Source organism: Eumetopias jubatus, unplaced genomic scaffold (assembly GCF_037043125.1).
Source record: "Eumetopias jubatus isolate StellerSeaLion01/CBP00866 unplaced genomic scaffold, mEumJub1_p1.0 scaffold_14, whole genome shotgun sequence".
Lineage (NCBI taxonomy): Eukaryota > Metazoa > Chordata > Mammalia > Carnivora > Otariidae > Eumetopias > Eumetopias jubatus.
Window position 1 is genome coordinate 62,370,290 of NW_028274820.1, and position 25,500 is coordinate 62,395,789.

The 25,500-nt window shown below is 44.7% G+C and overlaps 1 protein-coding gene across 1 annotated transcript in view; it reads right to left on the reverse strand.

Moving 5' to 3' along the window:
- Window positions 1-22,837, reverse strand: part of SCRN1 (secernin 1) — a 35,016-nt gene extending 12,179 nt beyond the window's left edge. The window contains exons 1-4 of the mRNA XM_028119249.1: window positions 22,679-22,837; window positions 9,246-9,427; window positions 5,406-5,608; window positions 1,883-2,077 (exon numbers count right to left, since the gene is read on the reverse strand). Coding sequence (XP_027975050.1) covers window positions 1,883-2,077; window positions 5,406-5,608; window positions 9,246-9,427; window positions 22,679-22,837 — 739 coding nt within the window. The remainder of the gene's footprint in view (window positions 1-1,882; window positions 2,078-5,405; window positions 5,609-9,245; window positions 9,428-22,678) is intronic.
- Between the last annotated feature and the right edge of the window lie 2,663 nt (window positions 22,838-25,500).

The window sequence follows — 25,500 nt, forward strand, 5'->3', positions numbered from 1 at the left end:
GTCTGTGTTCAAGCAGAATAACCCACCAGCTCTGGACTGTCCATATACATCTAGACTGTAACATGGGAGAAAAATAAGCCTCCATTGTCTTTAAGCCATATTATTTTGGAGTCTCTTTGTTAGAGCACTTAGCAATTCCTCAACAAATGCAGTATGCAATAGAATGATATCCATAGGAAAGTACATGCAATCTATGCACACCACTAAGCAAGCTCTCTCGTACACTCTTGCTGGTTAGAGTTAATACGATATTTGGAGAATGGCCTCTGCAATGGGAGAGATTCACATAGAGAAGTATTTAGAATAGTCAGAGCCATTATGACTATTGGCTCTGACTTCAATTAAATGTGTCAACAATTCCTTGACTACACAGGACCCCAGCTTTACATTTCTTCTCTCTGATTATAATTCATTAAAACACTATTCTTACGGTCTGTGTTCAGAAAGATGGAATCAAAGCATCACATAGGGAAAAGGTGTCTTAAACTTCACTAACACAACTCAAATCCTTTTTGTAAGTTTCTATTTATAATATATCATAACCTAAAAATATTAACTATAAAAGCCTTGATTTCTTCAACAACTTGATGCCTAGTGTTCAAATGTTCTCATTGTCTCATAAATGAGTTTATTGATTTAAATCAGGATCCAATAGGTTAATAATGTCTCAAATCTCCTCTAATCTGGGCCTCTCGTTTTACTCCCTTGCATTTTATTTGTTGGGCCGTTTCTCCTATAGAATTTCCCACAGTCTGAACTTTGCAGATGGCATCCCCTGGTGTTTTATTTAATGTTACCCCATCCTCTGTATTTCCTGTAAACTAGTAGCTAGAGCCAGAGGCTTCATCAGATTTAGGTTTGATGTTTTGGCGAGACTATGTCACATCTGGTATTATATACTTTTATCAAGCTAGTTTTCTTTTTAACTCTTAGGGTTTTTTTTTTTAAGCCCTCATTTTAAAATGGATACTTTCTTACCTTCCTACCCATTGTATCCATTAATTAAGCTCCACAGCAAAAGTCCTTGAAGTGTTCTTCTATATTAAGCGTCAGCAAACTTTTTCTTAAAGAACCAGACAGTAAATATTTCAGGCTTATGGGCCACACCATCCCTGTTGTAACTTACTGTGAAACTGTGCCACTGTAGCATGGAAACAGCCATGACAATCCCTAAATAAGTGGGTATGTTCCAATAAAATTCTGGCTGCCAACAAGTCATAGTCTGCCAACCCCTGTTCTGAATGATCACAGGTTTAACTTACAAAACACAAATATCACTGGCAAATATAAAATGTGGCCACGGTGGCTTCTTTGGAAGGGTTTCCACTCAGACACCAAAGTAACAAGCTATCCAGTCACCACATTTACCTCAATTTGGATTCTGATTGAGTCAATAACTGGAAGGAAGACAGAGGGTTTGGGAAGAGAATTCAGGTCAACAGTTCAACTCAATAAATGTTCACAGAGCAAAAGGCTGTAATGGGCACCAGGGGGGGATCCCACGGTGAATAAAGGACAGCGCCCCGCCCTCAAGGCCCAGCAAGCTAATGAGAGAGGTAAACACGGAAGACAATAAGTCAAATATTCAAAGGCTGAGGTAGAAGGAAGGCTGCAACAAGTATCATAAAGACACCGATGTTTAAAGGAGAAATCACGTCAGAAGGAGAAGAACCTCCCATGGATAAAGGAAGCGTCCTACAACAAGAGACACACGTCGTCACCCTGCCGGCTCCTCAGGGGCGTCAGCACAGGTCGGTCTCTATGTACAGGGTCTTTTCTCATCTCCTCCTCTTGGCTCACCGTCCTAAGATCAGACAAGTTCTCTGAAACAGCTAGAGATGGCAGGTATGAGCAGGAGAGTCCCAGGGGTATGCAAACTCACCTTCTTTCTGGTCCATGCTGTCTTTGCCTGCACAGCAGTCTAGATGGTCATCAGCTGAAGAAAAAACTTCAGAAAAATTGAACTCATCCTCTGCCGTCCACCAGCCTTGACTCTGAGCATAACTCCTGAGTTCAGGGTGCTCCGCATCGATCTTAGTGGTGAGTGAAAGCTGATTGCAAATGCACTTCACTCCCTCTGTAGACAGTACAAAGCCCCGTTAGCTGGAAATGTGCTTAGACTTAGTCAAGAAATGGAAATTCACCGGGAGTCCCTTCTCTGCAATTCAACTTTAACTACAGAGAGGAATCGATTCTATTTTTGAAGAGAGAAACACACAATCCTTGGTCCTCCTTTAAGGAGACCTCCCAGAAGGTGTGACCAGTCCTGACTGGGCATTACCACATTTTAAATGAGCAACGGTCACTTGATTTACAATTCGCATTCAAAGGGAAACAGGTGAAGCCCTCATTATGGCTAAATAAGCCCCAAGCATTTATTACTTACAAGAAAAGTGAACGGTTTCTTGAAGAGACACGGCACGACTAACAAGACTTATGAATGTCAGAACTATAGAGGCCTCCTCCCCATTCAGCCTTCCTCCACTTGAAGGAACACTCGACACCACCACCCTCTGCCCAAATACATCATTTTTGGAAAATACAGATATGATACTTCTTCATTCGGCTTTTTTTTCAAGCCCCAACATTTAGAAAAACACAGTGGCACTGATAATGAATGGTTCTAAACTACTGGAATGCACCTGTCGATCATATGTGTTTGAGTCTATCAGTAGGGTGTGTGTGTGTGTGTGCGTGTGTGTGTGTGCATGTGCGTGTGTGTGCGCGTGCGTGCGTGTGTGTGCGTGTGCGTGCGTGTGTGTGTGTGTACATGTATAGCCATGTATATGAGTATGGAAACTCTATGGGAATATTTTTCTCATAAAAATGTAAGTGTGACTAAAGAAGTCTAGAATCAGAAACACCTGCACTCAGGAGGGGAAGAATGAAGGGGGGTAAGTCGGAGGGGGAGACGAACCATGAGAGACGATGGACTCTGAGAAACAAACTGAGGGTTCTAGAGGGGAGGGGGGTGGGGGGATGGGTTAGCCTGGTGATGGGTATTAAAGAGGGCATGTTCTGCGTGGAGCACTGGGTGTTATGCACAAACAATGAATCATGGAACACTACATCACAAACTAATGATGTAATGTGTGGTGATTAACATAACAATAAAAAATTTTAAGGAAAGAAACACCTGCACTCAGAGTACACTGGGCTTGATGGAGGAGGGTGAGGCCAGAAGTTCTCCCATCTGCTGACAGGCTCACTCTGGCTCCTCCCAAGCCTCAGCCACAAACACCCTGAGGACAACTTGGCCTTCAAGTTTCCAGATGCTGTCTAGAACACTAAGAAGTTATGAGTTGTAGTTCAAAAAGGCCCTCCATATTCGCTGCTTCCAGGGAGCATGTTGATCTTCTAAATTCTTGGAGAATGAAATAGAGAGCTCAAACCACAAGCTGCAATAAAGCTGTTACTGCCTGAAAACCAGTCCCTAGAGACAAGGCCAGTATTGGACTGAGTTCTTCCAGTATATTCTACTTCACTGACTTATTCTTCCAAAACAAGTATTCCTAGCTGATGGGCATTGGCCCTCTGCCATTCATCTTTTCAGAGGACAACACAAGAATAAAACTACTTTAAAAAATTAAAAATAAAAAGTAGCTTTGGCCTAAATAAGTGATTTTGGCATTCTTCATACTAAGCTATCAAAAAAATATTGTGAACAACTCCACAGACAGTATTTTCCTCTAGGGCTGATTTATAGTAGATGTTTGCTTTCAGGAATGTGAGCATTCAGGGGCCAGATTCACAAACTCCTACGGCTATCACACTGCTGCAGGGAGCGAAGACATGAAATCAATGAGGCCGAGGAATGGCTGGGGTTTTATGTCAATAGTTGGTGAAAGACAACATGCATTTTGAGGAGATGGATTTTTTTAAGCTATATCTTGAAGGGAAACTAAGCTTTTGAAAGGCAGGTATAGATCATAAAGTTTTAAGTTCTACTGAAAAGCAACCTATGATGGCCTTATCAGCACGGACCCCTAGCCCTCTCGATGGAACCATTTGATAGTAAGGCTTCGTCCTAGGAGAACGTTTTTGGGAAAGGAGTTTGAAGCTCTTGCGCAGCAGGAGGCTTGGTGACCCGGCGGCCCACCCGGGCCCCAGCAGTCCTGAGGGCACACGTGGGTGGATGCTGGGCACGCGGCGGTGCAGAAACTCTCCGCGATCGTTGCAAGGGCTCCCTTGTGTGAATGAGGAGAAGCTGCCCTCCTCCAGGCAAGCACTGCAAGCCAGCCTCGTTCGGGACCCAACATACCCGTCGTCCGCCGCAACCCTGATCACCGCACTGACTTAGGCCACAGAAAACAACGGGCTTGATTCTCAACTATTGCAGTAGCTCTTCTGCTTCTAACTCAGGTGTGAATTGGTTCCAATCCCTCCTAAGGCAGAGATGGAAAACAGGTTTCATCCCTAGCATCGATTCTGAGGAAACAGAAGAGACTTCCTTGCAAATTCAGTCGAGAAAAATACGTAGGCCAAGTAGAGGTCCCAAACGGGAGAATGTTATGACGCACCAGCTGTGTCTGCCATGGGCACAGGTGGGGAGAAACGGCAGCGCCCGGTCCATGTGCTTGTCATTCAGTCCTAAGGAATGTCAGTGGGGCTTCACTGGCCAATGCTCCCCTCGAACTCCTTAGTCCTCTAGGAAACCCTCTAGCCCATTCTGGGACCTCAGCTGCTCCCCGATATGAGGGTGCTAAGTGATGAGACAGGACAACCACAGCCCCCTCTAACATGTCCTCCCTCAGAACCGTCTCAGAACAAATGCTGCAGGGAGCATGGAGCAACCACTGAATGGGCACTCCACACTTCCGAGTACATTCCCTAGTCCTCTGCTTTTCTAGAAACACTGTGTCACAGAGAAATGAGCTTGTCAGCCCAGAGGCGGTCAATGGTCCCCACACGGATCCAAATTCCTCTTTCAGAGGAACATTCCAAGCACAAGATGCCACGGGGCTGGGGGTGACGAAGGGGCAGGACCCTGCCCTAGTGGTTCATTGACCGAATGGAATGGGAAAAATCACCATTCCTTTGGCCAAGTCAGAGTAACCATCTGGGTCATGAAACTGCTGGTAGTCAAAATTGGGTCCTGCCCAGAAAGCAAAAACAAAATAAGAAATGTCAAGGGTGTGTTTCCCAAGTGCTGACATCCCCGCGCCCCAGGTTCCTCCCCAGAAGCAGAGCCCAGAAGACAAGGTCTGGCACAGAGAGGGTGTGTGTCAGCGGCGGGATTCCTACGCGCCCCGGCAGCACCCGCCTCGGCCGCCCCACCCACGCGGGCTCACCTGTGATCTGCTCGGCCGCCCCACCCACGCGGGCTCACCTGTGATCTGCTCGGCCGCCCCACCCACGCGGGCTCACCTGTGATCTGCTCGGCCGCCCCACCCACGCGGGCTCACCTGTGATCTGCTCGGCAGCCCAGTACTTCCCCACGGTCTCCAGCACCCAGGCCTCCTCACGATCCACGATCAGATACGCGCTTTGGAAGCTGTGGCAGGAGTCTGCGTCTTCATAGTAATTCCCACCTTGCCCGTGTTCTTGCAACAAGGCGACGATGACATCTAAGGCTTCTTTAGCTGTCGCTCCTCTTTCTAAACCAAGCCTGGAGCAAGAAAACCAGAGGTATACCTCAGTCCCTTCCTACCATGTGGTTTTTGCCACAGCAACCAAAGGCTGGGACGAAGCCGAGGGAGGAAGCACGCCGACACGCATCACACGTTCGGTCCGCGGGCCGAGACACAGATGCACGCCACTTGAATGCAGAATATATCTCTCCCACGTTCGGCTCAAAATCATGGGAGTGTTTTCTGTCTTTGGGCACCTCCCTCCCACACAGACGGAAGAGTCAGGAACCCAGCGGCTTCTCCCTCCTGAAGGGCAGCTCAGCCCTCTCTCTCTGTTCCTTTTCTAACTCTGGCTCCCTTGGCACTGGCCAGCTCAGCTCCAGCCTTATCAAGACCCCCTTTCTGGGGCTTATCCTCCCTCCTGCCTCCGGGCAAAAGGAAATCTTCATACACCAGGTATGTGGGTTGGTAATAAAAGTGTTCCAGAGCCAGCCGCTGTCCTCGGTGCATATAATTTACGCAGAGATCTCACCAGGAATGGGTGCCTGGTTGGGACATCCGTGCTTTTCAACATATCTCTCCTCCGACCTATCAGCCTCCCTCTACTGCTGTGGCTTACAGCTTCACTTATCAAAAAGTACGTCCTTCTTCTGAAGTGACACAGCAATCTCCTCCCAGCCTTCCAATTAGTTGGCCCCCTAAAGAGGGCACAGATACTGCCCTCTGCTCGACTCTGGGCAAGTTGCGTACTATATTTGAACTCAAATTTATGTCACCTATAAGTACCTACATCATCAGGTTGCTCTGAGGACAGGTTTATGAGATAATGAACGTGAAAATATAAGCACAACTCTCCAGGACCACGTAGGTGGTGGGTATGCTTGAGAGGCCGCCCCCTCTGGCAGAAAAACAGTGACTCAGAGAGAGAGAGGGAGCCAGCTTCCAATTCTGGTTGTGCCACCCACTGGCAGCATGACCTTTGGTAACCTAACCTTTCTGAAACCTGATTTTTTCATTTGTCAAGTCAAAAAGGCAGTACGTCCCTCTGGGGCTGATTCGAAAGAGGATGGCACATAATATGTGCTTAGTACATGTCCATGTATCCATCTCTTCCTCCACATTGTAATTCTGGGGGCAGGAGCACAAGAACTTCGGAGCAGAGGCAGTGGTGCCTGCTAAGATGGTCATGTCAGCCAGTTCTCGGTGAATTTACAACAGACCAATCGTTACTAAAATTCACCCGCTTGATTCTTTTTGAAGAAACTTTCCCTGTGCTGCCAGGGAGAGGAAAAGATTATGCTACAGACGTATTCTTGTAACAGGCTTATTTTCATAGTCAGATCATTATATATGAATTCATTGGGCATTTCTCAATTTTAGTTTATTTAGGAAGACTTGGTGACAAACCACTGATTTGGAAAGCTGAACCCTAAGACCTTAGGAGAGTGATAAAAAATAAACTCACTAGAAGATCGGATTAAGTAGACTTTTCTGTTGGTCAGTGTCATCTTCTCCAAAGAGGAATAGCAGAAGCAAGCACCCATCTGATCTTGAAGATCCAGAGCAAATAAGTGTGCTATGAGCACCTCTATAGGTCTGCCCAAGCTGTGCCCCCAGGAGGGCCCGTTCCTCCCTCCACAGGTCCCTGGGAGCCTCTGGTCACATTGCCCCATGCATGCATTCCAAGCAGAAGCCTGTCCCCAGGGCTTCTGTAGGGCTCCAATCTGGCCATGCAAACATGTGCTAGGAGCATGTGATACCTAGCCAGGGGCACCCCGCCTTTGGAAGCTGTGACTTCTTTTGTGCGGTGTCTAGCTCCCTGTCCCGCTGTTCCGCCTGCTGCGTTCCACACTGAGACGCCCAGTACATGCACTTGCCCTCCCACGCTGACTTCTGTGCCCTCCGTGCACACCATCTGCAGCGGGACCTCGACACTCATCCACAGACACGACTCTGATCTCACTCTCCTACGCCCTGTGCTGGGACCACGGGAAACGATACTCCTTTGTCCACCCTGCCCCTCCCACCTCGCCTCGGTGCCATGGGGCAAGGACAGGACAGCCTGCTCCACAGACTGTGAACAGCAGTGGGGTTATATGCTGTCCGGCCCCGATGGGGGAAAGAGGTGCTAGGGCCACAGCAGTCTAGGGCCACAAGTCACCCGATGTCAAGACGTCTGTTCCAAAGCCTTTCACGGTGGTCTGGCCTCTCAGATGGGGCAGATTAATGCGATTTAAAACCAGAACAGCATCTTTCTGGCCCTCGTGCCTACTTCCACACTGGCTGCTTCACCTCATTATGGGCATGACCAGGGCAGGCAAAGGGATGAAATTTACTGGGCCAAGGTTAGAGTCTCACTCTGACATCTACCTTCGGTACAATTCAGATCCTTCAAAAGTGTGTGCTTGGTCCAGGTTTTTCTGCGTCTTGGAGTTAGCTGCTCCCAAATTCAAATTCTTGTTTCATGGTAAATCCTTGGAAGAATCCCTATTTGCGGCCCATGACTCTCACACAGGTATGTCAAGCTCACTGGGCCCTTTCCCGAAAGGTTAACAGACCTGTCCATCGGTTGGTGGAAGCTACAGACCACAGAGGTCTCAGCATAAACGTGCACTTCCTCCCTACACAGCCTACAAAGGGTCAAAACCTCTACTCCTTTGCATAGAATGTTGGCTTTGGGAGGTTCTTTAGAGGTCATCCAATCTAAGGCCTCCCTTCAAACAAATGTAGAGACTGTGGGCCAGAGATGTGTTATATCTTGATGTATTCACACTGAAAACCAAGGCCCCTGGCTCCCAGCCCAATATTTTTTCAACTCAGTCATGATTCTATTGCATTTCACGATCCCAGAAAAAAGAAAGTCGTTTCAGAATGTCATTTCACTCCAGCCCACCCTCTCCTTTGGTCATTCAGTCCAAACCCAGTCATTGATCAGCCAGCACAGGCCAGGCACACAACTCTTGATGCTTGTGACGCAACAGAAAACAAGCAAAGATCCCCAACCCACCAAGCCTACACATCCGCTCCCACCGTAATGCGGAGCAGGGAAAGGGAAACAGACGACGGAAACGAAGGGGGGACAGGAGGGACATATGTCTCTTCTTTTTTCCTTTATATCTTATGTATTTTATATGACTCCTTTCTTCTTTCCTGTATTTTAGATGTATTTCAAACCATAAACTTCACCCACTTAAAACAGACAGTTCAGTGATTTTTAGTATATTCGCAAAGTTGCGCAGCTATCACTGCAATCGAAATTTGGGACATTTTCAACATCCCACAAAGAAGCCCCATATCCATTAGGAATCACTCCCCATTTTCCCATCCCCAACCCCAGGCAACCACTAATCGACTTTCTACTACTATGAACTCGCCTCTTCTGGACATTTCATGTAAATGCAATCATACACTATGTGACCTTTTGCATCTGGCTTCTTTCACTTAGTATGTTTTCAAAAATTCAAGCATGTAGCACTTGGTTCATTTTTATTGCTTTAATAATATTCCATTGTAATCTACTCTCTCTTTTTTTCTCTATCACCTTGAACTTCATATCAAAAGGCACACGTCTTCTTTGGGAGGCTTATGTTACAAAATATGAGGTTTGGAGAAACATAAATCCTGTCCCCATTCCCCGCCTGTTGTGAGCAGTTGTTCCAAAGAACCACCTCGTACCTGACCAGATCCATCCCCAGTAAGGCTTCCGTCTCCGCGGCTGGTTCTCTGGCATTCATGGCTTCATTGGCTATGCACACTCCGTGCTCGTTGGCTCCCATTTCTGCCCCCCAAAGCCAGGCAGGCCTGCTTATCACAATGGCATGGGTCCTGGGGACTTGGTCGATTGAAATGTAAGTGCACTGAAAAACGAAGACAGGAAAGAAAAGACCATCACCTGCCAGGATCCACTTAGTTTCCACCCTGGTACTTACACTGAACCACCCCAGGAGTTACAAACAGAGCCAAAAAAAAAAAAAAAAAAATGAAAGGCCTCAGGAACACCAGACTTAAAAAGCACCCCAAGTCTCAATGCAGCTCAGAGGTGTCTACTGGTGAGGGGCAGTTTTGTCGATCAGGTGTCAGATCTGCCTCAAGCCCAGTTTATCCACAGTGCTCACAGGTCCAGCAGTCATCTTCTCAAACCAGGTATTCAGCCAACCTCTGCCCCAAATATTCTGTCTGGTCAATTCAGTAGGCACAGAGGGCACCGGCGTTCCAAACATACATAGCTATTTATTCTCAGAGGCAAAAAAAATCCTTCTGGATCAGTGGTTTTCAAACTTCTTTAAAGTTATAGAGCCCTACTATAGAAGAAACTTTACCTGGAGGCCTAACATAGAAAGTGGATTAAAGGGAAAATGTGTTGCCTGAAGAACGGGGGTTCTTATGCCCCTGGCAATGATCCCAAGAGCTCCCTGGAACCCAGTTTGACAACCTCCACAATTGCTCTAGTGGTAGAAAAGGGAACATGATGATAATATTTAACATTTAATGAATGCATTAAATGCTCTCTTATACACTGTGCTTCCCTGTCTGTCTCATTTGACTCACACACTAAGCCTGTGCGGTGGACACACAAGGAGACTGTCCTGAAAGGGCATGTCTCTAACTGTTGTCAGGCCTGCAAGACATACCCCTTGGTGTTGTATACAACCTTCTCCAGGCCGCTGTGTCTTTACCTGGAAAACAAGTGAGCTACTCTAGATCAAACGGTTTTTCGCCTCAGAAGCCTGCCTTCACACGACTTCTTACATGGAAGTGTGAAGACAATAAAAGTGGTCAAAGTGTGTTGAGGCAAATGGAAGATGGGGCATGGGACGAGCTCAGAGCCTGGCCTGCTGGTTCATCCCTCTGCCTCCCCACATTGGGCCCATGGGAGAGCTCCCTTGGAGAAACTGGAAAACCACTAAGCTAGGTTATCCGTAAGGAGCCTCCTGACTCCGGCACTCTATCAGTCTCCGTGTGGTGGATGCAGCATGGAATTCAGGACTCTAAATTACACAGAGCTCTTTGGCTCTCGGGGGAGAATTTTATCAGCAGCAGCAACCGTTTACATTTTAAATTGGGCACTGAAAAGCCTTGGCTCAACTGGGGCCTTGGATCCTTTTCTGATTCAAGACCCAGTTATATCGACTGAATGCAGCCCAGAAAGTTATTCTGCATTGATTTTCCATAATCTCTAAACCTCAGGTAAGAGCTGAAACGAGTGTGGCATGCACACTCATTGATCAGGTGACACACGTATCCTCATAATCCCTGTGGGGCGTCGCTCTGCATTGGGATAATGTTATTTCACTTGATAAATATTGGTAAACTTACAGCTAATTAAATCCAGAGGCTGTCAAGAGACTCTTGAGTTTTTCATGGCAAACTGATAATAAAATACACTCTTGAAATGTTTTCCCCTATTCAGTTCCCAGAAGTTGTTTACTTTGAAAAATGATTCTGTTAGAGCAAAAACCTAGCCAAAGCAGCAAACTATGGTCCTCTGTGCTCTTCTAATTTGTAATTGAAATTTATATCTTATAATTGTGTTTTTTCATGTAAAAAGCAGTTCAGGCATTTGACCAACATTTTCCAAAACCCCTGTGCACACTGAGCTCCAGTGACAAATTCTGTCTTGAAAATAATGAGGAAATATGGACGGAATTTAAGATTTTTTTTAAAGATTTTATTTATTTGTTTGAGAGAGCTCACGCACAAGCAGGGGGAGGGGCAATCGGAGAGGGAGAAGCAGGCTCTCCGCTGAGTGGGGAGCTTGACAAGGGGCTCGATCCCAGGACCCTGAGATCATGCCTGAGCCAAAGTTAGACACTTAACCGACGGAGCCACCCAGGCGCCCCTTAAGATTCTTAAGTATAGATTTATCATAAAGGATTTTTTTTAAGGGAAGGAAAAAAGTAAAAATAAGAATGGGTTTATCTGGGGTGCCTGGGTGGCTCCGCCGGTTCAGCGTCCGACTCTTGCTTTCGGTTCAGTTTGTGATCTCAGGGTCCTGAGACTGAGCCCCACGTTGGGCACCATGCTCAGCAGGGAGTCTGCTTGAGGTTCTTTCCCCCTCCCTCTCCCTCCCCTTCTGGTCCTTCCCCTGCCCCTCAGGCACACACTCTCTCTCTCTCTTTCTCTCTCTCTCAAACAAATAAATAAAATCTTTAAAAAAAATAGAATGCGTTTCCGTATTTGTCTTCAAATTCGTTTTTACACATTCATTTCCATTTCACCATTTACAGAGCACTAACCACACACAAGGCATTTTGTGCTAAGTGCTACTGGCAGATAAGTCAGTAAGGATGCCCAATTCCTATCCTTTCAGTTGGGAAAGAAGGAGAAGGTACACATGCAAATTACCATGGCCACCAGGCCGACCTCAGTAGCTGTCACCGAGGCTATATCGTCTATGGCACCCAACATATACTGCATCTTCCCCTTCCTCCCACCTTGTACATCTGATCAACCTGATCCTGCTTTCTTTTTCACATTCCATTCCATTTATCCCTCTCCAAAATACTGTATAATTGACTCATGTACTGCATAAGCTGTTCATTATGTCATCTCCCCCAGCTACAAGGTAAGCTCCATAAGGGCAGGGAGACATCTCCGTGGTTTAGTTCACTGATATATCCGAAATCTGGTACATACTAGGCATCAGTAGATCTTTTTTTGAAAGAATGAATGAAGGAATAAGTGAGTAGCAAAGATCAGAGGGACATAATACAGGTTCAAAGAAAGAGGGAAATTATCCAAGTGGGCAGAGGCTTTATCAAGTGGTGACATCTGAGTTGATCTTGAAAAATGGGCTAGACATCAAGGTATTCCAGAAAGAGGTAAGAGCCAGAGAAGAGAGAGAGATGGGGATGTCAAAGGTGTGTTCATGGTCCAGGGACACCCTTCTCTGTGACGCTCAGGGTAGCTACTGTGATGGCACTGAGTAATAGGACTGCAAGAGCTCAGTAAGTACTGACTGATAAAAATGTTGAAAACTGAATCCAAAAGACCATATGGTCTTCGTAGGAGTTCAAAATATTTGCAGCCAACTTGACACTTTTTGGCCAAACTCAGAATGAGGAGGAAGAAAGGAGATGCCCAACTAGCCAGATGGGCCAAATCAGCCCCTCCTAAGCACTTGGCTGAAAGCCAAAGCACCAGATCCCCTCATATGCTACAGAGTGGGTGGGTAGGGAGATGGGGAAATGGGGGGGGGGGTGCGCCCAAGCCTCAGTGAGCCTATTACACACACCCCTTAGGGCATCTCTGTCATGGACTGCAGCAGCCTGGGCCTAACAAGGACCCTTCTGTGGCTGCAATTCACACACATGCTATTGTGTTTGAAATGTGACTGATCACACCCAGGTCAAAGCAGATGGTCACGCTTGTCTCATATAGATTGGTTATTTAAGATCCTAGTCTGGGAGCAAACCTCATAAATAGGAAACGTTTACACAAGAGGTAATTAGCTAAAGTTTGTAAAGTCACCCATCTAGAATGTGACCTCTGCAGGCAGTCATTTCTTTTTAAAATAAAATTCACCGACCTTCACAACTGCCACATCATTAATGAAGCAGATAGTAAGTGCGATTTGAGGCAGCAGGGAAGGTCTCACCAGGAAAAAAAAAAAAAAAAAAAATCCAAACAGCACCTGAAATCTTTCAGCATGACAAAAACAATTTAGTATCAAGTCAAAATTCATAGTCAGATTTCTATAGAAAACAAAAAGAAGAACACGTTTACCACTCAAAAGATCAATCTTTGCAGGGATGGTTCTGGCCTTGACTTTGGTGATGAAGCTGTTTAGGAGGTCTGCAGAGAAAGACAAGCAAACCTTCTTGCTGCCCTACAGCCTCTCCCAACCTGCCTTTAAGAAAATAAATCTGTCAGCTAGCACAACTTCCGGGTCCAAGGCCACATAACAACATAAGAATGTCCAGAGTGGGGCACATGGTTGAGGCATGCTTCTAAGTGTCGGCACTGCCTAATGCTAATCGTCAAGGTTTTAAAGGTACCGCCTGCACTGAGCCTGTCACTCTCTCAGGTGGCTCCAGGGGACCCGTGCCAGGTTGGAAGATAGAAAAGATGAGCCTTGACAAAGCCCTAGAGACAGAGACAAAAGACAATTCTTCTGCAGAGCAAGCCCTTTCTTATTTTGTGTGATTGTGTCAAAAATGAAAAAGCAAAATCAGCTTCATGCTGTCGCCTACCCTTTGCACATTCCAGCACACTCTCTTTCTGGACATCACCCAGTGAAAGGGGAATAGAGACACTCACACAATAGATGTTTCAATTAAAGAAATGCAACCATTGTGCTTCCTACTGTACTCAGATGGTGAACACAACCCTGGCACCACCAGTGAAAACCACTCTGAAATGAGTTGATGAGTCAGCCAGACTTCCTAGGGTGGGGAAAAAAAAAAAAAAAGAGCAGGGAAAATGGGACGCTTTGGAGGAATATTTTTAGTTTTAGAAAATTTGCTCCTAAGGCAGTATTGCTAATTATCACTGAGGTTTTGGGGGGTTTGTTTTTGTCTTTTTTATCCCAATGTCTTGCCTGCTACTTGACTGGTTTTTGAAAATGTGCCCTTAAGGTTCATATGATTCCAAATAAAGACCAAAAAAAAAAAAAATGTCAGCCACATTTTAGAAGAGCTGCTTTTTTATTTCCCTGAAGCCACAAGATCTTTGAGAATGGGAGGTGCAAAGGCCTGGGGTCGGAAACAGGGTTGGAAAAGGGGACACCGGAAGGAAGGCCCCTGCTAAGCCATGCTCCCATGAGGTGAGGGAGACATGTCTGGCTCCACACAAGGCTGGAGGCTCCTGCCACTCCTGGGGCCAAAGAGAGCCGACAGGAAGACTGGGACACAGTCTGCCCACAGCCATGGAGCTTTGCTTAGCTCTCTTTTATTCCAGAATAACCTGTGCTCTCCTACTGTATAGGAGAATCTTCAGAATTAATATTCAGACACTCTCCCCTGCAAAACACATGTACATCCCAAAAAACCACAAATATAGCTGCCATCTGGACAACGTTACTAACAATGTTACCAACTCTCATTAATGGGTAATTTTCTATTCTTCTTAGAAGTATTTTTATCCAGGAAGAAAAAGGAAGTGATCTACCAAAAGACTGCCCCAAACTCTGAAAGTTATATAATCTCACTGGGGATACTGAACTCATACAGAACTTCATGTGGAGGAAAACATAAATAAATTAAAACTCACTTTCCAAAAAAAAAAAAAAAAGGAAACAATGAAGACTTTAAACTTTAAAGGAAGGGGTAAAATGGAGATGGGCTTTATTATATAATAATAAGAGACTCTTTAAAAAAGCATTACGTGTCAAATCTGAGTTGGCTATCAAGAATTCCGTCTCGGGGCGCCTGGGTGGCTCAGTCGTTAAGCGTCTGCTTCGGCTCAGGTCATGGTCCCAGGGTCCTGGGATCGAGCCCCGCATCGGGCTCCCTGCTCAGCGGGAAGCCTGCTTCTCCCTCTCCCACTCCCCCTGCTTGTGTTCCCTCTCTCGCTGTGTTTCTCTCTGTCAAATAAATAAATAAATAAATAAAATCTTAAAAAAAAAGAAAGAATTCTGTCTCAACTGAGGGTTGCTGGAGGGGTGGAGAGTGGGGGGATGGGCTAAGTGGGTGATGGGCATTAAGGAGGGCATGTGTTCGGATGAGCACTGAGTGTTGTATGGAAGTGATGACTCACTAAATTCTACTCCGGAAACCAATATTATACTATATCTTAACTAACTTGAATTTAAATTAAAAGGAAAAAAGAATTCTGTCTCCACAAATTGGGATATAATTATTCTCTGGGGGCACCAAGTATAAATGATGTCAACTTTACCTGAAATTCATTGTTTTCTGGAACAGTATTCTAATGTTGGATCCCTTGTTTCTTAAATAGAAGATTCAACCATATAAGAATAGAAACACATACCCATCTACAGGCATACGCACACACACACACACACACACGCACACGCACACGCACACCCTGCACTCACAGAACGTCATAATCCAGGAAATTATTCATCTGCTTCCTTGACACTCCTATCTATAGGAAGGAGCAGGGCTTGAGGAGAAGTTGAGATGAGTTCCGTGATGCACAGTGGTACAGCATCCTCAGAGAGGACAGAGGGCCCTTCACAAATGGATACGTGTTTATCTATCCTACCCCGCATCCAAAAGTGACGTTGTTAAAAAAAAAAAAAACCTCAGAATCCACGAGAGAAAAACTAAAGAACATAAAATAAAATGCTCCAATCTTCTAACTGTGCAGCTAAACAAAAATATGCAGTGTAATTTTAGAAACTGAGGAACTCTGTTAAAGGACCCTATTTCTTATTCTTCCAGCCTCAAGCAAAGAGAACTTGCCATAGAATAGAGGATCGATGGACAGACTGAGGGAAGGAGGAAGGGCGGGTGAGTGGACGACTTGAAAGGGAAGACTGCCTGGAAGGAAGGGCCAGCTGGAAGGGGAGGCGGGTCGGTGGATGAGTGATCAGGATGCCTTTTAGCACAGAGTTATTCCCAGAAAAAGAATTCCTGGAACCTCAAAGCTTAAGTACGAGGCTTCTAGGGAAACTGCAGAAGATGTAAGTTTAAAATGTCGTGAAATGGCTGAGAAATAGATGGGGTTTTATGGGAACTTCTCAGTCTTCATGGTTTAGAAAAATAATTTCCATATGCTAATGAGAGCTTTTCTGAAAGTTACGTGATACTTGTTGTGGATCATAAGCCCAGCTGTGGAAAAGAATCCATCATTCTGTTCTTGGGAAAGTTACAGGTGTAACTGTGAGGGAACTAAAGGGGTAAGAGTGAATTTGAAAAGCAGATTTAGAACCATCTGCTAAAGACAGGAGTTTGGGAACTGAGACCCGGAGTCATAGAATCTCTCAACACTACTCAATTCTTTAAAAAAAAAGAAAAAGAACTCTTTTCACAATGTTCTCCTTAGAGTTTACAAAGTACTTTCAAATGTCAGTTCCCATGTGCTTCACAAAAAAACTCTGTAAGGCAGACACAGTGGGTTTTATGATCACCATCTGGCAAATGAGTAAACTGAGTCTCAAAGAGGCTCAAAGACCCAAGGTGCAGGAAATGGGGACAGCAAGACTGGAAGCCAGGACCTCTGCATCTGGGGCCAGATTCATTCCACTGGTTTCAGGCAACTGTAAATTTCCATTGATTTATAATGGCAGAACATGCATAAAGTACTACATATTCCTAGAAGGAGGGCAGTTTGAGGGCACCTGGGTGGTTTAGTCACTTAAGCATCCGACTCTTGTTTTTGGCTCAGGTCACGATCTCACAGGTCATGAGATAGAGCCCCAAGTCAGGCTCCACATTCAGCAGGGAGTCTGCTTGAAAATTCTCTCCCTCTGCCTCTCCCCTTATGCTCCCGTTCTCTCTCTCTAAAATAAATGAATAGATCTTAAAAAAAAGGGGGGGGCAGGGGGAGGACAGACTAGAGGGAGGTGAGGATATTGGTATTTAGGCCTTGAAGGATGCCTAAGAGTCCACCAAGTAGATGAGAAGAGGGGAGAGGAGGGACCTTCTTAGCAAAGGACAGAATGAACAAAAGCACAGAGAAATGCAAGTGTGTTATTTATTCAAGAAATGATGAGCAGCTCAGTGTAGCTGGAACCTATGGTACAAGCTGAGAGAGGAAAATTAAGAATGAGGTTAGAAAAGTAAGCGAGAAATTGTACAACCCTACGGAGGGCAATTAGTACAAAAACTTTACCCCATGACCCAGCGATCCTGCATCTGGAAGTGTATCTAGCGACTATACTTGCACCGGTGCAGGATGACTCATGTTCAAGGTTCTTCAGGGCTGACTTTCTGGACCAGCAAACAGTCCCAGTGTCTACCAACAGAGGACTGACTGAAAAATTATGGGATAGCTCTACAATGGACTACTGTGTATCTGTAAAAAAATAATAATAAGGACAATCTCTGTGTACAGATGTAGAAAATATCTTTAGAAAATATTATTAAACAAAAAAAAAACATTGTAGACCTTTTTCGTGAGTTTGAAATTTTCTATTTAAAAAATTAAGTTTCAGAATAGTATATATAATGTGTTACTTTCATGAAAAAAGTGAGAAAATAAGGCTAAGTATTCATATTTGTTTGCATTTGCATAAAACACTAGAAGGATGTGCAAAAAATTAATAAGAAGGGTTATATGGGATGGGAACCAGAGTGAACAGCAATAAGGGGGAATAAGACTGCTCACAGTAAATCTTTTCAATATCACTTAATCTTTGAACCAAATGAATACATCACCTATTCACAATGTAAAATTACATTTAAAAGCATCTTTACTTTTTAAAAGTATTCCAAATGAGTTAATAACTATGTCCATACAAAGACCTGCACGTAGGAGGGAAGCAGGGCTAAGAAACAAAACAAAACAACAAACCAAAAAGAAAGCCAGAAGAAAAAAAAAAACCTGCACACAAATGTTTACAGCAACTTGGTTCATAATTGCCAAATCTTGGAAGCAACCAAGATGTCCTTTAATAGGTGAACGGAAAACTAAACTGTGGTTCATCCAGACAGTGGGATATTTTTCAGCACTAAAAAGAAATGCACTACCAACCCGGAAAAGATACGGATGAACTCTGAAAACATAACTACTAAGTGAAAGAATCCAGTCTGAAAAGGCTACCCGCCATAGGATTCCAACTCCATGATGTTCTGGAAAAGGCAAACACCATAGAGACAGTGAAAAGATGAGGGGTTCCCAGGGGTTAGGAAGAGATAAATGAATAGGAAGAGCACAGAGGATTTTTAGGGCAGAGAAACTATTGTGTACGATGCTATAAGGGTGGATACATGTCATTATATACGTCTGTCAAAATCCATTAAAATATACAACACAGAAAGCTGACCCTAATGTAAATGATGGATTTTAGTTAATAATAATGTATCAAGGTTGGCTCATGGATTGTAACAAATATACCACATTAATGCCACATGTTAATAAAAGGTAAAGCTGGGAGGCCTCAGGATGAAGGGTTAATATGGGAACTCCCTGTACTTTCTGCTCATTTTTCTGTAAACATAAAACTGCGTCAAAAAAAAAGCCTGTCAAACATTTTTGTAAAGATTTTATTTATTTATTTATTTGACAGAGAGAGACACAACGAGAGAGGGAACACAAGCAGGGGCAGAGGGAGACGGAGAAGCAGGCGTCCCCCGGAGCAGGGAGCCCGATGCGGGGCTCGATCCCAGGATCCCGGGATCATGACCTGAGCCAAAGGCAGATGCTTAACAACTGAGCCACCCAGGCGCCCCAGAAGCCTATCAATTTTTAAAAAAGAGAAAGGAAAAAGGAGCCCGGTGCCAGTCAGGACGGGTTCTGAATGGCACACAAATCAGCCCGGACTCTCCTCCTGTAAACACAACCATTTTTAAACAAGGCAGTGACAGAGCTGTGCTCTGAAAATTCTGGTGACCCCGCAGGCTGAAGGTTCTACAAAAAAGAGAGCCAGCGACCAATAAGCAGATGATAGCGGAAGGGAGACGGGGGTGGTTCTGAACGAGCAGGGGCCCTGGGAGGAGACAGGAAGCAACAGGACTTGGTGGCAGCCGTCCTCATGCATCCAGGGATGTGTGGGAAAATGAGGGTCAAAGTTTTCCTCTGGTTTCTAGATTAAACTATGTGGCAGACAATGGTGCTGACAGAGGCAGGAGAACAAACGAGATGGGGAAAATGAATCTGGTCTTTGACCTGTGACGCTATTTTATTACCTGCAGAATACGGATGTGGAAATGTACAGAGGCAGCTCCAAACACAGGTATAGGCAACTCAGAAAGGAGGTCAGGTTGCCTTGGAAACGAATTCCAGTAGGTATCAAACTGCACTTATTTATGCCAGGAGACGTCATTGAACCTCCCCAGTGTAGGGGAGTGATAATATAACATGGGTTAACAAGTGAAAGAAACCTAGTCTATTTTCTACCCTGACTACCTGTGAAAGTAAAATACTGAGTTATTTAGCCTATCCCTCCCAAAAGAAAACACATTTTTCTAAAATATCTATTTCAGACATATTTATAAATGGCTTTTGTATGATGCTGTGGTCACTATGGCTACTAACAAGTGACCCCAAAATTTAGTGGTGTAAAACAACCATGTATTATGCTCATGAATTCGGCGGCTCAGGAGTTTGGACAGGGCGCCACAGAGATGGCATGTCTCCACTCCACAGTGTCTGAGGCCTGGAATTGTCTGAAGGGCCATTCACTCACACATCCGGCAGTTGGCTATGGGTTGACACTGGTTGTTGGCTGAGGGACTTCGGTGCCTGTCCATGTGGGCCCCTCCCTATGTTCTTCATATGTGGGCTGGTTTGGGTTCCTTCCAGCATAGTGCCTGGATGCTTAGGGTCAGATCCCAAGAGTGAGAGACTCCGTGCTGAATTCCTTTAGGACCCAGCCCTGGAGGTCACATCGCATCATTTCCACCAGGCTACACGGGTCAGAGCAAACACAAGCCCTCACCAAGATTCATGGGAGGGGGTGGGGGCATAACCCTCACCTCTCCACGGAGGAGTGTTCATCACACTGTAAGAAGTGCATGTAGGATGGGATTGGCTGCAGCTATCTTTGGGAAATTAAATCTGCCCACATGAAAATCAAAGTATTGTTTCAGTCGCTATGACTCTGAAAAAAAGCAACATTAAGGGAAGACAGACAGGGAAAGTCGAAATAACTCAAACCTGCAAACTTCACCTATGCCCAGTGCACTTGGTTCTGTGAAGAGAGAAACATTCAAATCCAAACAACATGGACATTGAAATATTAATGAATACCCATTTAAAAAGCAGCATGATCGAGCACCTGGGTGGCTCAGTCGGTTAAGTGTCTGTCTTCTGCTCAGGTCATGATCCCAGGGTCGTGGGATCGAGTCCCGTGGCGGGCTCCCTGCTCAGCGGGGAGTCTGCTTCTCCCTCTGCCCCTCACCCTGCTTGTGCTCACTCTCTCACTTTCTCTCTCTCTCTCAAGTAAATAAATAAAATCTTAAAAACATGTATATTTAGGCGTTGCTTACAACATTAATAAATGAATAAAATAAAATAAAACCTAGCATGATCACCAGAGAACCTAGCACTCTTCTCTGCCTCTACAAAAGAAAAGTCCTGAAGTTTAGGGGCTCGGACCCAGTTAGTGGTGCAACACGAGAGGAGAGTGGTTCTGAGAAAGTCCTACGGGAGACAGGCTGTCACTGCCCCAACCGCACACAATCCATATGCCAAGTCATACTCCGTGCTGCCTGGCTGTGTCACCGCCTCTGCTCAATCCACCTAACGTCAGCAGCTCCTTACAGAGCTCTGTTGCTCTTTGGTGCTGCTTAGTTGCCTTTAAAAGACTGAAACAGATAAAGATTCAGATAAGAAAATAAAACACACATTGATGAATACCCTTTTAAAACTTAGCACAATTACCAGAAAAAAATCAGTTTATCTTAGAAAGTATAGAACACCAATGAACAGAGGTTTACATCAGTGGAAAGAGCTCATTAATTTACCCACCCCCAATTTTTTTCTCTATATTCTTCATCCTTTAACAAACAACTACCATTGAAACACACACACACAAATAAATACACCATAACCAAGAAGTTTATTCCATGAATGCAAAGATGGTTCAATTTATCAGATAAATTGAAAGAAAAAAAATCAAATGATTATCTCCATCTCACTAAAAAAAAAAAAAAAAAAAAAACCTTTAACAAAATTTAACACCTATTCTTGAGGGTTTTTTTTTAACCACAAAAAGTAAAAATTGATGTATACTTTTAACATGATAAAACTATATAAATCTCAGTCCTAAAGCCAATATCTGAGTGACTGGAGAATCACTAGAGGCTGCCCCACTCAGGTTAGGAACAAGACAAAGATAACCAATACCACCACTAAATATTAACACTGAATCCAAGCTATCGGCCAATCAGACAAGAAAACAGAGATGTAAGAACAATCAGACTATCTCTGTTTGCACGTGTTGATAACAACAAACCTGGAAAACCCAAAAGGATCAATGATAAAAGCTGACACAACCAATGAAAGAATTTAGTAAAATAGCAGACTATAGAATTGACATAAAATAGCCATCACAAAAGTCTGACAGTACACTCTGGGAATACGGAAAAACAGGCATTGTTCCATTGTTAGTAGAAATGCAAAAGTACACCACCTGTGTGAGGAAATAAGATAATATCCAAAAAATTACACACTTATTTACTCTGTGATCCAACAATCCCATTTTAGGTATCTATCCCAGAGAAGGACTGACAAAAACTGATTTGTAAGCACTCAGAATAGGAATTGATGGATAATTTTTTAACATGATACATTACATAAACCAAGGCCAGATATTGTAACAGATACACCGGGCTATCAGTCCCTTCAAAATACAACATATCTGTAATAACAAAAGACTGGAAAACAACCCAAATGTCCAGCAACGTGGGACTGATTAAACCATGATACATCCATAGAATGGAACACTCTGTAGCTCTAAATGAGGAATGAAGAATAGTACAGAGGTACTGTACTATTACATATACATTTACCATATGGAGTGATCTCTAAGATAAGTTTTAAGTTGAAAAAAGCAAAGTGGACAAACGTGTACATGGCACACCACCATTTATCTAAGAAAAGGAAATGGGATAAATGTGTGTGTGTGTGTGTGTGTGTGTGTGTGTATAGTTTATTACATACATAGGTAACTCTTTAAATGGAAGGACAAACCAAAAGAACTTTCAAAACATGGAACATCTATCTACAGGAGAAAAAGTAAGTAGAGTAAATGAGACAAAGCTAGATACCAGACTTCTACGAATACACCTTATTTTGTACATTTGACTTTGGAACCATGTTAACATTTTACTTAATTATAAAACAAGGGCTATAGCCACAAGTAGTATTATTCCCCATGTGATCCTGTTTTTAAGGCCGTGAACAAACCTACGTGGGCTCAGGAATCAACAGAACCGACGTGCCAGTTCTGGCCGGTGAGCCGACTTAGGGAGAGGTGCGCTGGGCCAAGCCGGAGGAAGGGAATGAGCGCCAAGGAGAGACTGTAACACGGGGCTTACCTCAACCTTGCTCTCGGGTTCATGATCAGCAGCTGAGAAATACATGACCTCCTGAACTTCATCCCTGGGCCGAGCCGAATTTTTCCCAAACACCACCAGCCCATCCTTAGCACGCGGTGGGAAGGCCACGAAACAGTAACTTGGAGGAGGGGCAGCCATCCTGCAAAGAGAGAGAGAATGCCAGGGACGGCCTGGAAGCAGCGTGACGTGGGACATTCCAATAGTGAGTTCTTCAAACACATTGCACCAGTGAACATCGTCTTCATATTGATCTCTGTGCAGCTAGCGCATTAAGAGAAGCCAGCTGGGGGGGCGCCTGGGGGGCTCAGATGGTTGAGCGTCTGACTTCGGCTCAGGTCATGATCCCAGGGTCCTGGGATCAAGCCCCGCATCTGGCTCCCTGGCTCCACAGGAAGCCTGCTTCTCCCTCTCCCACTCCCCCTGCTTGTGTTCCTGCTCTCGCTTGCTCTCTCTGTGTCAAATAAATAAATAAAATCTTTAAAAAAATTTTAAAAAAAGAGAGATGCCAGCTGGCACATGAAGCTGGGCGCCCGGAGTAGAATTACAGAGCCACCGAGACCAGATAGTGTTCAGTACTCCATGGGAGTAAACGAGCTCAGGTTTGCCACAAACTGCAGTCAGGGGCAGCCAAAAGCTCAATGATGTAGGAGAAAAGAAAGGAGGTTACTGTTCCCGGCAGAAAACACAAACAGACTGCAATCTGTCACAGTAATAGAAAAATAAATAAATACACTTGTAACAGTGTCCCACGCAAGTGTCTCGGATCTAGAGTTGTGTGGCTTCCACCTAATGGATTTGGGGGTAGTGATGGGGAAATGGGTCTAGAGAGAAAGTGAAAGATACTCCCCCTATTTTATATATTTTTGCTCTACCTCAATGACACGACGCTCAGGGATCTCTTGGTTTTCCTCCAACCTCTTCAGTGCTCCTGGGCTGGCTCGTTCTCTTCGACGTGGCCACCGAGTTTCCTCACTGCTTTACTCCTCCTTCCTCATTTCATGTTCCTTTCTCTCTGGGAGAGCTCATCCATGCCCACTGGTCACTCATGTGGCTGTGACCTACACAGTCAATGCCAGCTCAGTTCTCTCCTGGAGCTCTGGACCCATAGATCCAAATGCCTTCCTGATACCCAAAGCTGATTTCATCTTCTCTCCCAAACATCTGGAACTCAAAAACTATCTTTATCATCCACTTCTCTGTTACCTAGCATACCACCAAATTCCACCTGTAGACTTGATTTCCTAAATCCCTTTGGAAACTTGCCACTTCTCCCCATCTCCACTACCACCACTCTGCACCAAGCCGCCGTGTCTAGCCTGGATCCCCATGGCAGTCTCTTAAGGGGTTACTGCATACTCACTATTAATCCCCCTCCAAAACACTGGCACATGGCAGCCAAAGCGATCTTTTTAAAAGAAAGGTTTGATCATGTTAGTCTTGTCACTCTGCTTAAAATCCTTCAGAGGTTCCCCATGGTTCTTAAAATAAAGACCAAAATCTGACCAAGCTCGTGCCTCCTCCCCAGCCTCACCTCCTGCCACTTACCATTCTGCACTCTCAACTGCAGCAACCAGGCCTTTTTCCAGCCCCTCTGATCCTCACAGGGCCTTTGCACATGCTTCACTTCTGTCTCTGAGCACTCCTCTCTCTGTTCCCTATACCAAAACCATTTTTCCTAGTTAACTTCTACTCCTTCATGTACCAGCTCAAACATCAGTTGAATTTATGTTACCAGACTGTATGCTCTCATAGAATCCCACCTTTTTCCTTTATAGCAAATCTCAATCGGAAATATTTGTATAATGATTTTATTACCAACAATCAATACTTGGTCTTTCCCCCCAAAGTCTAAGTTATATGAAAGGGGGAGGACCATGTCTCTTTTGTACACCACTGTAAACCCAGCTATACACAAGGTCTTCTGCAGGGTAGATTTTCAAAAAATAATAAACAAGTGCTTTTTTCTTCTTTCTTAAAACTGAAGCCAACCATGCCTCTGTACCTGGCTAGAATGCCCTGCCCGTAGTCTGTGCATAACCTTCAGGATCTGATTCAAAATCCCTTTCTTTCAGGACGCCTTCTATAAAGGAATCTGTCATTTTCTCAGCATCTATATGCACTAAAGCATCCAGTTTGTTCTAGGATGATGTGCATTCGTTTCTTGTAAATGTACTGCTTCAAATGTTTCAAATAAAGATCCCTGAGGGCAGGGCCCAGACCACCCAACTACAGCAGCCCCTTTCCCAACCCCCTTATTATGGGCAGTCAACAAACATTATCTATTAAACCAAATATCATATTTGTGTCCTCAGTTATCCGACTTAGGTGTGTTTTATTTTACGATTCCAAAATATGAATGAGAAGGAAAGCAACATTCTCAGCAAAGCCACTGGGATTCAAAACAGCCTCACCACCTACTACTGTGTGACCCTGAGCAAGTCACTTCACCTCTCTGCGCCTAGGTTTTCTCTTTGGCAAATGTTTGGCCCCAGCCCGTAAGTTTATCATCAATATCAGATGACATAATGCTTGAGAACAGATTTTGCAAACTGTGGAGGCTACATGAGTATAAGATATTCTATTTGGGTTTAGACTGTTCAAACAGAGCAGCATCTCAACATTTCTACAGGGCAGGCAACCAAAACCATCTTACTCATAACTGGAGCAGTTATCATTCTGAGTTTGGAACCATCTTTTTGAGGGGCCCTATTGCTATGTCTGCGTCCACGCTGCTTCACGTCAGTCTGTCCCTGCACACAAACATTGTGCAGGGCGGGCCCCTCCCAGGGTCCTGAGAAGCA